The 13,219-nt window shown below is 39.8% G+C and overlaps 1 protein-coding gene across 1 annotated transcript in view; it reads left to right on the forward strand.

Annotated features, from left to right (window-relative positions):
• LOC150081829 (uncharacterized) overlaps positions 1–13,219 on the forward strand; it is a 353,456-nt gene that overhangs the window by 230,673 nt on the left and 109,564 nt on the right. Inside the window, exon 8 of the mRNA XM_090379743.1 lies at positions 4,865–5,045. Within this exon, the coding sequence (XP_090235869.1) occupies positions 4,865–5,045 (181 nt within the window). The remainder of the gene's footprint in view (positions 1–4,864; positions 5,046–13,219) is intronic.

The following is a 13,219-nucleotide window of genomic DNA, read 5'->3' on the forward strand; positions in this document are numbered from 1 at the left end:
TACATGCAGCTGTTACCATTCTTAGCCTAACACAACCCATGTGTTTACTTGTACCGCAACGACTCCCAGCAGTCTCTGAAATACTCTACATCTTGTCTCTCTCTCTCTCTCTGCCCTCGACGTGGGCACCTGTATGTGGTGAGGGGACCTCCCAGTGATGCTGCTGGTTTTCCAGATTAATATCACTGGGATCTAACGCCCATACCTTGATTTCAGGATTACATCATTGGAATCCGACGTGTGCAGCCGTGCGCCGCAACCCATGGAATTCGGAAAGGGGGATCCTGGTGGTTAAGGGCCCTAGCCTTAATACACCACTTTGTCCCCTGCTTTGACAAGACGGGTGGTTTACTGCTAGGGTCAACTGCTAGGTCAACTGCTTACTGCTAGGGTCAACTGCATTCCAATAAGTCTCCCTCCCTTTGTTCCTGGGAAGGGATCAAGGCTTATTGGAAATGTGGGTTTGGTGCTCCCAAGCGGATCAGATACCCACATTTGGCATCTTGGCGTCTCAATCGTGTACGCAGTACCTGCTAGTTCATGAGTGGGCATCTCCTCATAGGGTTCCGTGGTAGGTGAGGTACTTAGGGCATCGGAAATTTTTATCTTACTCATATGAGTAATTTAAATTCTATTTCTTCTGGGGCCCCAACAAGGCCCCTACCTGATTGAGATGGAACCACAGAAAACACCTCTGCAAAAAGAGCCAGAACCGAGGATACATCACCACCCTGACGTAGCCCAGTGGTCAGAAGCGAGAGTGCATAGCACACGTTCCTTGAGTGGACCGGGGTTCAAGCTCTTGACTACTAAATACGATAAATATTTTGTATTGACGATTTACTGTAATCTCCACTGACTTAGTTGTCGTGCCGGAGTATAAACAGAAAATTTATTTATCAGTGACTCCACTTTTCCTCATTCTGCATTCCACCGGAGAGCAGTCAGCTGGAAAGATGTCACCCTCCTTTATCCAGAAAGGATTAGAAGGGTTGGCAGGATCACCCAAATCTGTAAAACGACTGCGTTCTGGCAACCTTTTAGTCGAAGCTATAAATATAAAACAGGAGGAAAAAATCCTGAAAGGCACATCAATAGGGGGGAATACCTATCTCCGTAATAACCCTCACAAAACTTTGAACTCTTCAGAAGGTGTCATTTCAGAGTGGGACTTTCTTTATTTCTCTGAAGAAGAGATCTGCTCTGAATTGAAAGAACAAGGAGTGATGGCTGTCAAAAGAATATCAATGCGAAAGGATGGGAATCTTGTCCCTACCCGAGTTCTCTTCCTAACATTTAACACCCCACGGCCTCCAAGTTCCATTAAGGCAGAGTACTTAAACTGCCTAGTGAGGATTTATATTCCAGACCCACTGAGGTGTTTCAAATGCCAAAAATTTGGCCACTCACAAACAGCTTGCTGCGGTAACCCTGCCTGTGCTCGATGTGGTGTGAAAGACCACGAGAGCAAGGAATGTTCAGCTTCCAAACCGATCTGTGTAAATTGCCAACAAGAGCATCCTGCTTACTCCAGAGTATGCCAGCGGTGGAAGGATGAAAAAGAGATCCAAAAACTGAAAACAGAGCTGAATATCTCCTACCCAGAGGCTAAAAAACGCATACAACCAATAAATAGCGGGACGCCTTCATACGCTCAGAAGGTTTTTGTGAAGTGCACTATCGGTACACAAACAGATGACTGTACCACCAAGAGAGTCATTCACTCCGATTGCACGCTATTTATTGAGTTCACAAAAGCCTACCAAAAAAACACAGTCAGCTGCCACTCCTATATCCGTACCTCCTAGTTCTCCACCACTACCAAAACCAAGTGGTAAAAAAGAGTAACCAATAATAACAGAAACATTGGATGTAGAGGACAAGGAGGTACCAGACAAATCAGTCTTGGAACTCTTTGTGGAGGAAGAAATGGACACCGGACAGCATCCATACTTCCCCAAAAGAGATAAACCCAAGACTGATAAAAGTAAACCCTCAGCAACTTGGAAGCCGCCTGGTGGACCCACCAAGCCAAAAAAATGGCTAAATTCCTACAATGGAATTGTCATAGATGCCGACGAAATACTGATGACATCAAGGTCCTCCTGCAAAAGCACAAGCCAGTTTGCTTTTGCTTGCAGGAGACTTACTTACAAGCAAATAATGATCCGACCATGCATAACATCTCAATTTTTTGTAAGTATAGAATTGCAGATGGTCCTGCTAATGGAGGAGTTGCTATCCTTGTGGGCACTTGCTAATTACAACCAGCCTAGAGGCTGCTGCAATTTGCCTTACAGTGGGATTTTTATTAACTGTATGCTCTATTTATTTGCTACCTGGGACTGACATCTCCCAGGAAAACCTTGATGATCTTGTAATGCAGTTGCCTTCCCCTTTCTTACTTCTCGGTGGATTTCAATGGACATAATACCCTGTCGGGTAGTGCTAGCATCAATGGAAGGGGACGAGTCATAGAGTGGATGCTAAATGACAATGATCTCTCCCATCTAAATATTGGAACAAACACCTTCTTCCACATGCCTACCCGTACATTTTTTGCCATTGATCTATCTATTTGCTCCCCTTCTCTTCTCTCTTTACTCACTTGGGAAGTGGAAGAGAACCCATATGGAAGTGATCACTTCCCTGTGATAACCTGCTTACACACTGGGAGACCATGTCTGCCTTTTAGGTTACCATGGTGGAAGTTTGATCAGCCTGACTGGAATACCTTTCAACACCTGGCAAATTTTGACATCTCTGCAGTCAGTCAGGAGCCTATCAATGTTGCAGTCATGTAAATAACAGAAAATATTATCCATGCAGCTGCAACTACAATTCCAAAAACGCCCACCCGATTTCCTCTGTTTCCAAAACCATGGTTGAATCCAAAATGCACTGCAGCCAAAATGGCTCAGAACAAAGCTTGGGTGCTATTTTGATTAAATTCTACCATGGTCAATCTATTAGCCTTTAAATGTGCACAAGCTAAAGCACGCTACATATGCCGTCAGAGTCAGAAGGAATCATGGATCCGTTTTACGTCATCGATTACCCAGTCTACCAGTGCTAAGGTGATCTGGGAAAAAATCTGGAAAATGAAGGGGAAATACACAGCACAACCCTCATCGGTCCTGAAATATAATGGATGTACTGTTGCAGACTCTACTGCAATAGCCAGTGCTCCTGGGGATACATTTTCTAACATCTCTGCAACATCATCTTACTCCCCCCCAGAGTTTCTGGTCTTAAAGCACAACAGTGAAAAATAGGCCCTTAAGTTCACATCGAAGGGTTCCCACCCATATAATGGTCCATTTACTATCCACAAGCTGAAAACAGCATTTACCCATACAAAGGCTACCGCTGTTGGACCAGACAACATCCATTATGAAATGATCAAACATCTTTCACCAGAATCCATGGACCGTCTGCTCTTCCTGTACAACAGAATCTTTCTTGAAGAGCATTTTCCGGATACCTGGTGCAAAGCAACTATTCTTGCTTTTCCCAAGCCAGGAAAGGATCCTAAATCTCTGAAAAGCTATGATCCTATTGCTCTGACTAGCTGTCTGTGCAAAATATTGGAGAGAATGGTCAATGCTCATCTCTTATGGTATTTAGAATCGAATGACCTTCTCTCCCAATTTCAAAGAAATTGGGAGAGAAGGGGGATCTGAAGAAACAGGTCCACACTGGACCACTTAATTAGACTGGAAACATCTATCCGATATGCTTTCCTAAAAATAGAACACTTGGTGTCCATCTTCTTTGACATGGAAAAAGTATACGACACAACTTGGAGATTTGGTATTTTAAAAGACCCTTATAATCTCGGTCTAAGAGGTCACCTTCTCATTTTTACTAAAATTTTTTCATCCTGCCGTTATTTCCAAGTTGGTGTAGGATCCTCCCTTTTGCCAAGAGGAGGGGGTACTACAAGGATCTGTCTTAAGTGTCACGCTTTTTGCCATTAAAATAAATTCTATTTCTGAACAACTTCCTTCAACTATAAACAGTGCACTCTACATTGATGACTTCAGCATATTTTCTCAATCATACAATATGAGGGTTATTGAGAGACAACTGCAACAAGCTTTTGACCGTCTTAACTCCTGGGCCATGGCCAATGGTTTCAGGTTCTCACCGGAGAAGACCGTTTTGCATCCATTTTTTGTCGCAAACGTAACCTTCTCCCTGAGGCTGAATTACGATTTGGACAAAGCACAATTCCAGTTGTATCAGAGATGAAATTCTTGGGACTCATTTTTGACAAAAAGCTGACATTTGTCAAACACATTCGTCAGCTACGCACAAAGTGCACGAGAGGGCTTAACATTCTCCACTCTCTCTCTCTCTCTCTCTCCTACCTCTTGGGGTGCAGACCGATGCACTCTACTCCGTCTATACCGTGCACTTGTACGCTCAAAATTAGATTATGGTTCTCAGGTATATGCATCTGCCAGAAATAGCACTGTTCGTTCGCTCATTATCTTTTACATGGTATACAGTTAAAAAGTTATTTAAAAGGTATTTTTAAAATTCTTTATGGACATTCCAGAAGGTCAAGGACGAATTATAATTTTTCCTGATTATTATATTCAATTAACGCGTTTCCGTTTTGCGCAATGCAATTAATTAACGAATTAATCGCGTTAATCGAGGCCAGCCTGTACTTCAGGGTATGGATTTGTATTTTTTAGGTCTTAGGAATATTATAGTGAACAGTCAACTGATATTTATTTATTTTTTTAATTAACATGGTTTGCCTGTTTTTTGGCATATTAAAATGTAAAAATAATTAGCTGTTATTTGAAATTCTTTATAGTTAAAAAACTTTTTCTTTCCATTTGCAATTTAGGATGCAGTGGAGAGCAGCACTACTACAGTTAAAAATCATGAATTTGAGAGTCTTACCGAATTGAAAGAAAATAAACAATATGATGCTTCTTCCGTGGAAATGCCTGTGCCACCTGGCTATTGGAGACTTGGGGTACCTTATCCGAAAGCAACAGCAATTCTTCTTAGACTTGCTACCAAAGGTATATACATTTCAAATTTAATACTCTTGTAATATTTCCGAATATTTGTGCTATGCACAAAATGGGGGAGGAGTCTTAAAATGTCCACTTAATTTTTGTGAAATTAGTGATAATCGAATGCAGATATTTAGGTGCTGTGTTACAAAAAGTGAACTTGTGGTATAATTTTACACGAATATTTTACATGAATTTCTGTTATGAAAATATTGATAGTCTTTTCATTTTAATGAGATTGTCTGTATACTTGATTGCCTTTATTTGTTTATGATTATTATTATTTTTATTTATTTTTTTTTGTTTCCTTATTTGACTTCCATAGTTCATTATCAGTGTGTTCCAATACATGTGGGAATATCACTTGTAAACCAATCCGATTATGTGTATAATTTGTAAACCAAACTGATTATATGTATAATAAAACTTATATTAATAGTGAGTACTGATAAATATGATTTTACTCTTTTTTATCTCAAATTTTATCAGTAAACTTTCATCAGTAAATTTTATCATAGATAACTCATGAAGATAGGAGCACTCTGTAATGGAGATCTGCACCAATACAGTAAATAAATAAATAAAAATTCATATAGGAAAAAACTGCATTCCTCTTGTGCGTTTAAAGGGAAGCAGTAACAAGCATCCCCTTGAGAGGATGAAGAATACTTGTATGTGAGATTGGTATTCTTTCCAGCATTTTTTTTAAGTCTGTAAAGTCATAAATATCCAATTGAAATACATAGTACTTCAATGGGATCTAGATAAACTGAGCCCACGGATATAGATTAAACCAGTTGGGTGGTATCAAACTTAAAATAGGGGAGTATGAAAAGATTTAGAGCTAATTGTAGTCTAATATGAAATTCTCTCTTTCTGTAGTGAAAACAAGCTGCAAGAAGAGCTTGTTGGGTTCTTCTGTGATATACAGGATCTTTGCCGAGATGGTGATTATACCATTATATGATTAGGCTACATATGGAATACTGCATACTATATCTTTCTTAAACGGAGTCTCCAAACCTTGTTTAAGAAGGATATTGATATGTTGGAAAGGGTGCACAGACAAACAAGGAAATTAGTTGGGGGGCATAGGGATACTGTTACCAAGAAAGATTTCTTTGTGAATTGCTGTCTTGGGAAACTAAGCATCTCTGTTGTGGGCTAATAAGGTGATTTAAGGCTTCGACCCAGTAGTGGTATCTATTCACCCAACCTGGGAAAACTTGAGATAAATATATAATAATTAATGGAAATTATGATTAAAAATCCAATGATTTTTTTCTACCTTCCTAAATATCCATAATTTTAGTGAAGTCATCTTTGCATCGATTTTTTTCCAGTTCTTAATAGGTCTGCAACTGACACCCATATTAAAGTCAAAGCCCACACTCAAAGTGCTTTTGTTTGTCCTTGGACTGTGAGGTAACTTGCTTCAATTCATTCAGAATTTTCTCCATCTCAGGACATTTTAAGTAATTTCAGAATGCTTTGCCCATGATTCATACTCAAGTAGTACCTGAAGGATCGATTTTAAGTGCAACTCTTTTTGCATTATACCAGTATCGTAACTCAAGACATTCCAGCTACAGTGTAAACCTATATGTTTGTGGACAGTCTGGCTATTTCCTGTCAATCATCAAACATGGCTGCCATTGAAAGACAACTACAATTGGAAATAACTAAAATTGAAAACTGGACAAAATGCAACAGCTATTGATTAACTGAAAGGAAAACTTTAGCAATACACTTCAGTAAATTTCATTATCTTCGTCCAGAACCTGTCTTAAGACTGAATGACATAGAAATACCCCTGATAAATTCCACATGACTATTAGGTTTAGACACAAAACTAAATTTTCATAAACATATTACCTACCTGTTAACTTTGTGCCTCCAGAAATTAAATATCCTTTGCGCAGTATCCTCATCATCTTGGTTTGCTGACATGCACTACAAATTCTTTGCTAAATTTGTACCGTACTCTAATCCAGTCACAATTAGACTATGGAGCTGTAGTACATGCTTCAGCTCAAAAGTGTGCCTTACAATCTCTCAACACCATCCAATACAGTTGATGATGTTAAGAGAGATTGAAGCCCTTCAGTCTGTACTAGGTGCCTACAGAACCTCGCCAGTTCACAGCTTGTACATAGAAGTACGCAATTCCTGCTTTACCTAGAAGACAAAGCCTACTCTGCCAATTCACTGCCAAAATAAGAAGCCTTTGATCTCACCCCTTTTGGATATATTGCAACTAACCTCTTTGGCCAACACTCAATGAATCTAAGCCTAATGAACCTAGGCTGCCTGCTGGGATATACCTTCAAGAAATAATATGTAAATGGAAAATTGAACTCAATAAAAATGAGGAGAATACAAATATTCCTTATTCCGGGGCCATGGGACATACAAGAGCTAGACATTGATCTGTACTTTGTTCAGTGATCGAATAATACCATTCCGTCACTTACATCCAACAGCTATATGCTAATCACACTTCAAAACACATTGGGAAACTCATAATCTATATGTATGGTTCTAAAAACCAGTCACATATAGGTGAAGCAGTTGTATTCCCATCACATGTAATCTCGAAATGCCCTCCAGTTGAGTACAGCACACTTTTTGCAGAATTATGCCATCCAGCTTGCAGTTAAACAGAATATATCAGTAATCATCAATTTCTGCATTAATATATTCTGATTCGCTCAGTGCCGTTCTAGCCATACAGGGTAACATCTCTCTTATCATCTCCTCCTTTATGAAATTGGCATTCTAATCAACCTCTGTCAAACAATTCTCTTAGAAATAACTCATTGTTGAACCCAGGACATACCAGAATAGCAGGAAATGACAAAGCAGATAATGCAGCTGTCAGAATGACAACTACCAAACAAAACAATGATAGTTCCTTACATTGACTTAAGACCAATTATTAGAAGAGCAAGTGAAGATAGTAATAGAGGCATGTGATGCAAGAAATCAAGCTTATGTAGCATCAGCCAAAAAAAAAAAAAAAAAACAATTTCACACATGCATACTCTTTAAAAGTTTGTCCTTAAAATTATTTAAGCTATCAACTTCCTCAATGAGAGATGGAAGTTTCTTCCAGCAATCAGCTACCTGCTGGCTAACGGCAAATTTCCGCACATCTATTCTACAGCTGTCTTTCCTCAATTTGAATTTATGCCCCTCATGTTCATAAACTGAGCAAGCAGAAGAATCCCATCAGAATTCAGCATGCTCCACTCATTCAGTGCCCTATACACCTCAATCAGTTAACCTCGCTGGTGCCTAGTCTCCAGCCGCTGCAATTTGCAGAACTTAATCCTTTTGGTTGGCACTCGTGGCGAGCAGATATGTCTATTGGGCCTCTTCATGACAGCAAAGTAGTATAGATAAGAGGGGGTTAGAGCAGGATTCCAAAGTTTATTTGGTATATTGTAAAGTTTCTTTTGAAAAATTTTTTTCCCCTGTAATAATTATATTTTTTTGATATTATAAATATAATTTTTTTTGAAATTTTCTCTAATTAATAATTAGTAAATTTTACAATGGTTATTAAAGGCAGTGGATGAGGCCTATGGGGAACTGGAAAGGAAAGATGGAGATAGGCAATTGATGAGAATAGCCAAAGCAAGAGACGTCATCAAAGGACTTCTCATCAATAAAACAGATAAAAGATGATAGGGGAGTGGTGATACAGGATCAGGAGAAGGTTAAGGAAAGGTGGAAAGACTATTTTAAGAAGTTATTAAATGAGGAAACCCCAAGCTTTATGCGAGGATGGAGAGACGAATGAAAGAGTAGTGGAAGGCATAAGCAGGAAAGAAGTGGAAAGTGCACTCAGAAAAATGAAGTAGGAGCTGATCAGATACCAGTAGAGGTATGGAGAAGTAATGGTGAAGAAGGGATTGATATCCTATGGGACTTTATGGAAAAACTGTGGCAGCAGGAGAGGATACCCGATGAGTGGAGGGAAAGTATTCTTGTGCCAATTTATAAAGAAAAGGGTGATGTGGGGAATGTGGGAACTACAGGGGAATAAAGTTAATGTCTCATTCGATGAAGATCTAGGAATGAATTGTGGAAGGAAGGATAAGGCAGCAGATGGAAATAGGAGAGGAACAGTTTGGTTTCATGTCAGGAAGAGGAACAGCAGATGTGGTCTTTGCTTTAAGGTGATGGAAAGGTACAGGGAGATGCAAGTAGAGTTACACATGGTGTTGATAGACCTGGAAAAAGCATATGATAGTGCCCAGACAAGAGGTATGGAGATGCATGAAGGAGAAGGGTGCATCAGAAAAGTATGTAAGGCTTGTGAAGGAAATGTACAAGGGAGCGGTGACTTGGTTAAGAGTAGTGTAGGTATGACTGAGGGGTTCTCTGTAGTAGTTGGACTGCACCAGGGATCATCTCTCAGTCTATCTGTTTGATCTTGTAATGGATGTGTTGGTGAGAGACGTGAAGAGTAGAGCACCATGGAGTATGCTGCTTGCAGATGATATCCTACTATGCGAACCATCCCAAGGAAAGGTAGAGAAGAAATTGGAGGAAGGGAGGAAAGCGTTGGAAGAGAGAGGCACGAGGATAAGTAGAACAAAGACAGAATATATGGCATTGAATAGAGAAGATGAGAGTTCTATAAAACTGCAGGAGGAAAAGCTAACATCAGTTTCGAAATTTAAGTATCTGGGATCGAACGTTGAGAGGGATGGAGGATTAAGTGCAGAAATACAGCATAGAGTGCAATGTGGATGGTCGAACTGGAGAAAGATGAGTGAGGTGCTGCGCGATAAGAAAGTAAATGTAGAATGAAGGGAAGAGTGTATAAAACTGTGGTTAGACCTGCATTGATGTACGGTGCTGAGCATGGGCGATTACAAGGGCCCCAGGAGAAGAAGATGGAAGAGGTGTAGATGAGGATGCTAAGATGGATGGGTGTTGTGACGAGGAAGGACAGGATAAGAAATGACTACATCAGAGGTATGGTTAAGGTGGGGCCTCTGAGTAAAAAAATGCAGGAATCTAGGTTGAGGTGGCTTGGACATGTGGAGAAGAGGTGTGAAAAGTTGGAGATGATAGGGAAAAGGAAGAGGGGGAGACATAAGCTGAGATGGAAGGACAAGGTGACAGAGGATTTAAAAGAGAGAGGATGGAGGAGAGTGGAAGCCCAGGATAGGGAGGAATGGAGGGAAAGAATTAAGGATGGAAATGCCTACTCCATATAAATGTGGAAGAAGGCGAAGATAAAGAAGAAGATTGAGGATATCTTAAAAGTTCAGTGAAACTGCTAGTTTGGGGGGGGGGGACAAGGATAATATAGATATGCATTTATCTGATAATATGGGTCAAAGTAATGCTTGCACATAACTCAAGAATTCTTTTTTGTTACTGTAACAGAACATATTAGCAAGATGTTGTGAGGGCAGAAACATTTCAAATGAGTGGGCAGCTAATGGTAGGGAAGTGAGCTTAAATAACTTTAAGGGGTGTGTCAGGGTAGTTAACTATACAAAGAAGTCTAAGACTTAATTATTTATAATGTAATGTCAGAAATGTCGTCAATAAAATGAATGAATTCGAACTGCTGGTTAGGACAAGTAACGCTGTCACAAATAAGGCTTATGGAAAGGTGGTGTCACCCAGAGATAGGGGACGATGAGTTTCATACAGTATGTATAATGCATTTAAGAAGGATAGGTAAAATAGAACGGGTGGTGGGGTAATGCTTCTTAACCGAAGCATCCTGAACCCTTTGGAAGCCATCCCAGATTCAGACATTTTGCATGCTAATATAGAATCTGTATGGTGTGAGACAGTTGGAAGCAAAGGTATAACAAGAGTGGGAGTAATCTACAGGCCAGGTGATCGTGAAGATTATGATGAAGGCCTCAACATGCAAATGGAATGGACATGTAAGTGCGAATGTCTTATTATGGGTGATTTCAATTTGCCTCTAGTTGATTAGAACAAATGGGAAGGAAACTCCACATGGGGGGGGATTTTTAAATCAACTAGACTTGCTATTTGTATCACCATGTCAGCGAAAGTACTAGGGAAAAGAATATTCTATACCTCATCATCACCCATGAACTAGATGACAATAGGGCTGACAGTACAGGAACCACTAGCAGGACGTGATCAGAATTCTACAGTGGACGATGAAAAGAGAGAGAGAGAGAGAGGTAGCAGTAGTTAAAGGCAAAGGAATGGGTTATAATTTCAGGAAAGGAAATTATGACAATTAAGATGCTACATGGCCTCTTAACTGGGTATATATCTCACAGAATGAATATAATTGAATTATGGTATACCTTTAAAACATTAATCACAGAAACCTTGAATGCTTATACACCATTAAAAAATACTCTACAAGGAGGATTCCAAGTTGGATGAATAATGACATTGCCAGATTACTTGAGCAGAAAATGACTGCACGGAAAAGTTACAGAGCAATAAAAAGTACTGAAGCCTATAACAGCTACAAATTGATCTGTAATAGTGCCACAGAAAAGGACTCCAGCCCTTTTTAGACCATGAATTGGCCACATACATCTGATGCATTATCATATTTTAGCTAATGAAAATCCCCTGCCCCTGTGCTCAATGTCAATATCAACTTTTGGTAAAACACATTCTTTTAATGCACTCTCAGTTGAGAATTTCCAGATTACTATATTTCTATATTTATGTAATGATCAGATACCCCTACACTTCAACATATATTAGGTAACTCTGCAAATCTAGATCTGTTTAATTTCATACAGCAAATCTAATTTCATAAAAATTCTAACAAAACATGAGTTACATTAAGAAACGTAGAAAGACATATCTTGGCCTTTGATGCCACTTTGATATGTTGTAAAACCCTTAAACAACAACTCACTGACTGACACTCACTTACTGAATATTAATATCTGGACTCATCTCTGTTGATATTTGGTCAAGTCCCACCTTAGCACCATGTGTCAGATGCAACTATAAATGTTCTCCCGGGCCTTTGAAGAGAGACAGTAGTACAATTATAAATGCAAGATGCTGCAATTGACAGAGTTAATAGATTTTCAGCACAAAATAATAATAGGGTGCCACAAAAACAGTCACTCTGTACATGACATTTCAACAGAAATTAAGAAATCTGCAGGTCAACAAATGATTGGTGATATAAGTGGACCAGTGAATAAACTCTAAAAACAACCTGGAAAACCTCTGAAGCTGATGGAATGTAACACTACAGCCCTGCAAGAATCCGCTTGGTACACAAGTCGATGCTGTTGCCATGCACACATGCACGCACACACAATCCCCTAGTGAGTGGGATTGTGTATGTTCATGTCAGTAGTTTGGTTACACGATATGCCGAGAACATTGCTAGGAACTCTGTGCTTTAGACGATAACACAGTCCTTTGAAGATGACATACAGGTCTAGTGTCAAGACTCCAGCGAGATCCTGCAGATCAGCAGAGAGGCATTGTGCTGCAGGCCCGGAGCATAGCAAGCAGCATAATCCATTAAATGGAGATTAGCTTGGATTAAAAGCTCTATGAAACCAGTCTCCCGAATATGTGTTGTTATTGGAATGAATAATTTGGAAATGCAGATAATTGCTGCAGTGAACTTCTTCCTCTTCAAGGTGAGGTAATTAATATAGTAATAGTAATAATAATCGTAGCTTGTGATGCAAGAGGTGCCTCAGTAGCCAGATGGGCAGGAGCAGCAGTTCGTAGCACATGCATCTTGATTAGACCAGGATTTGAGCCTGTGAGCCACCAAATATGGAGGATGTAGAAAGATCAGGGAATGACCACTGCATATCCCCGGGGCAATATGGCCTTTGTTGCTAATGCTCCTAAAAACCAAATAACAACAACGTGATGCAAGAAAGCAAGAGTATGAGCTTATGTGGCTCCTCCGTGGGCAGGAGCAGCAGTGCGTAGCACATGCTTCTTGATTAGACTGGGGTTCAAGCCCGTGACCACCAAATACAGAGGATGCGGAAAGGTCAGGGAATGACCACCGCATATCCCCAGAGCAATATGGCCTTAGTTGCTAATGCTCCTAATAAAAATAACAAACCAAATGAGCTTATGTAGCATCAGCCAAAAAAATTCACACAACCATTCCCTCTAAATGTTTGTCCAGTTCCTCCTTAAATTTATTTAACCTCTCAACT

The sequence above is a fragment of the Mastigoproctus giganteus genome, chromosome 8, assembly GCF_048544385.1.
Source record: "Mastigoproctus giganteus isolate SK-2022 chromosome 8, ASM4854438v1, whole genome shotgun sequence".
NCBI classification, from domain to species: Eukaryota; Metazoa; Arthropoda; class Arachnida; order Uropygi; family Thelyphonidae; genus Mastigoproctus; species Mastigoproctus giganteus.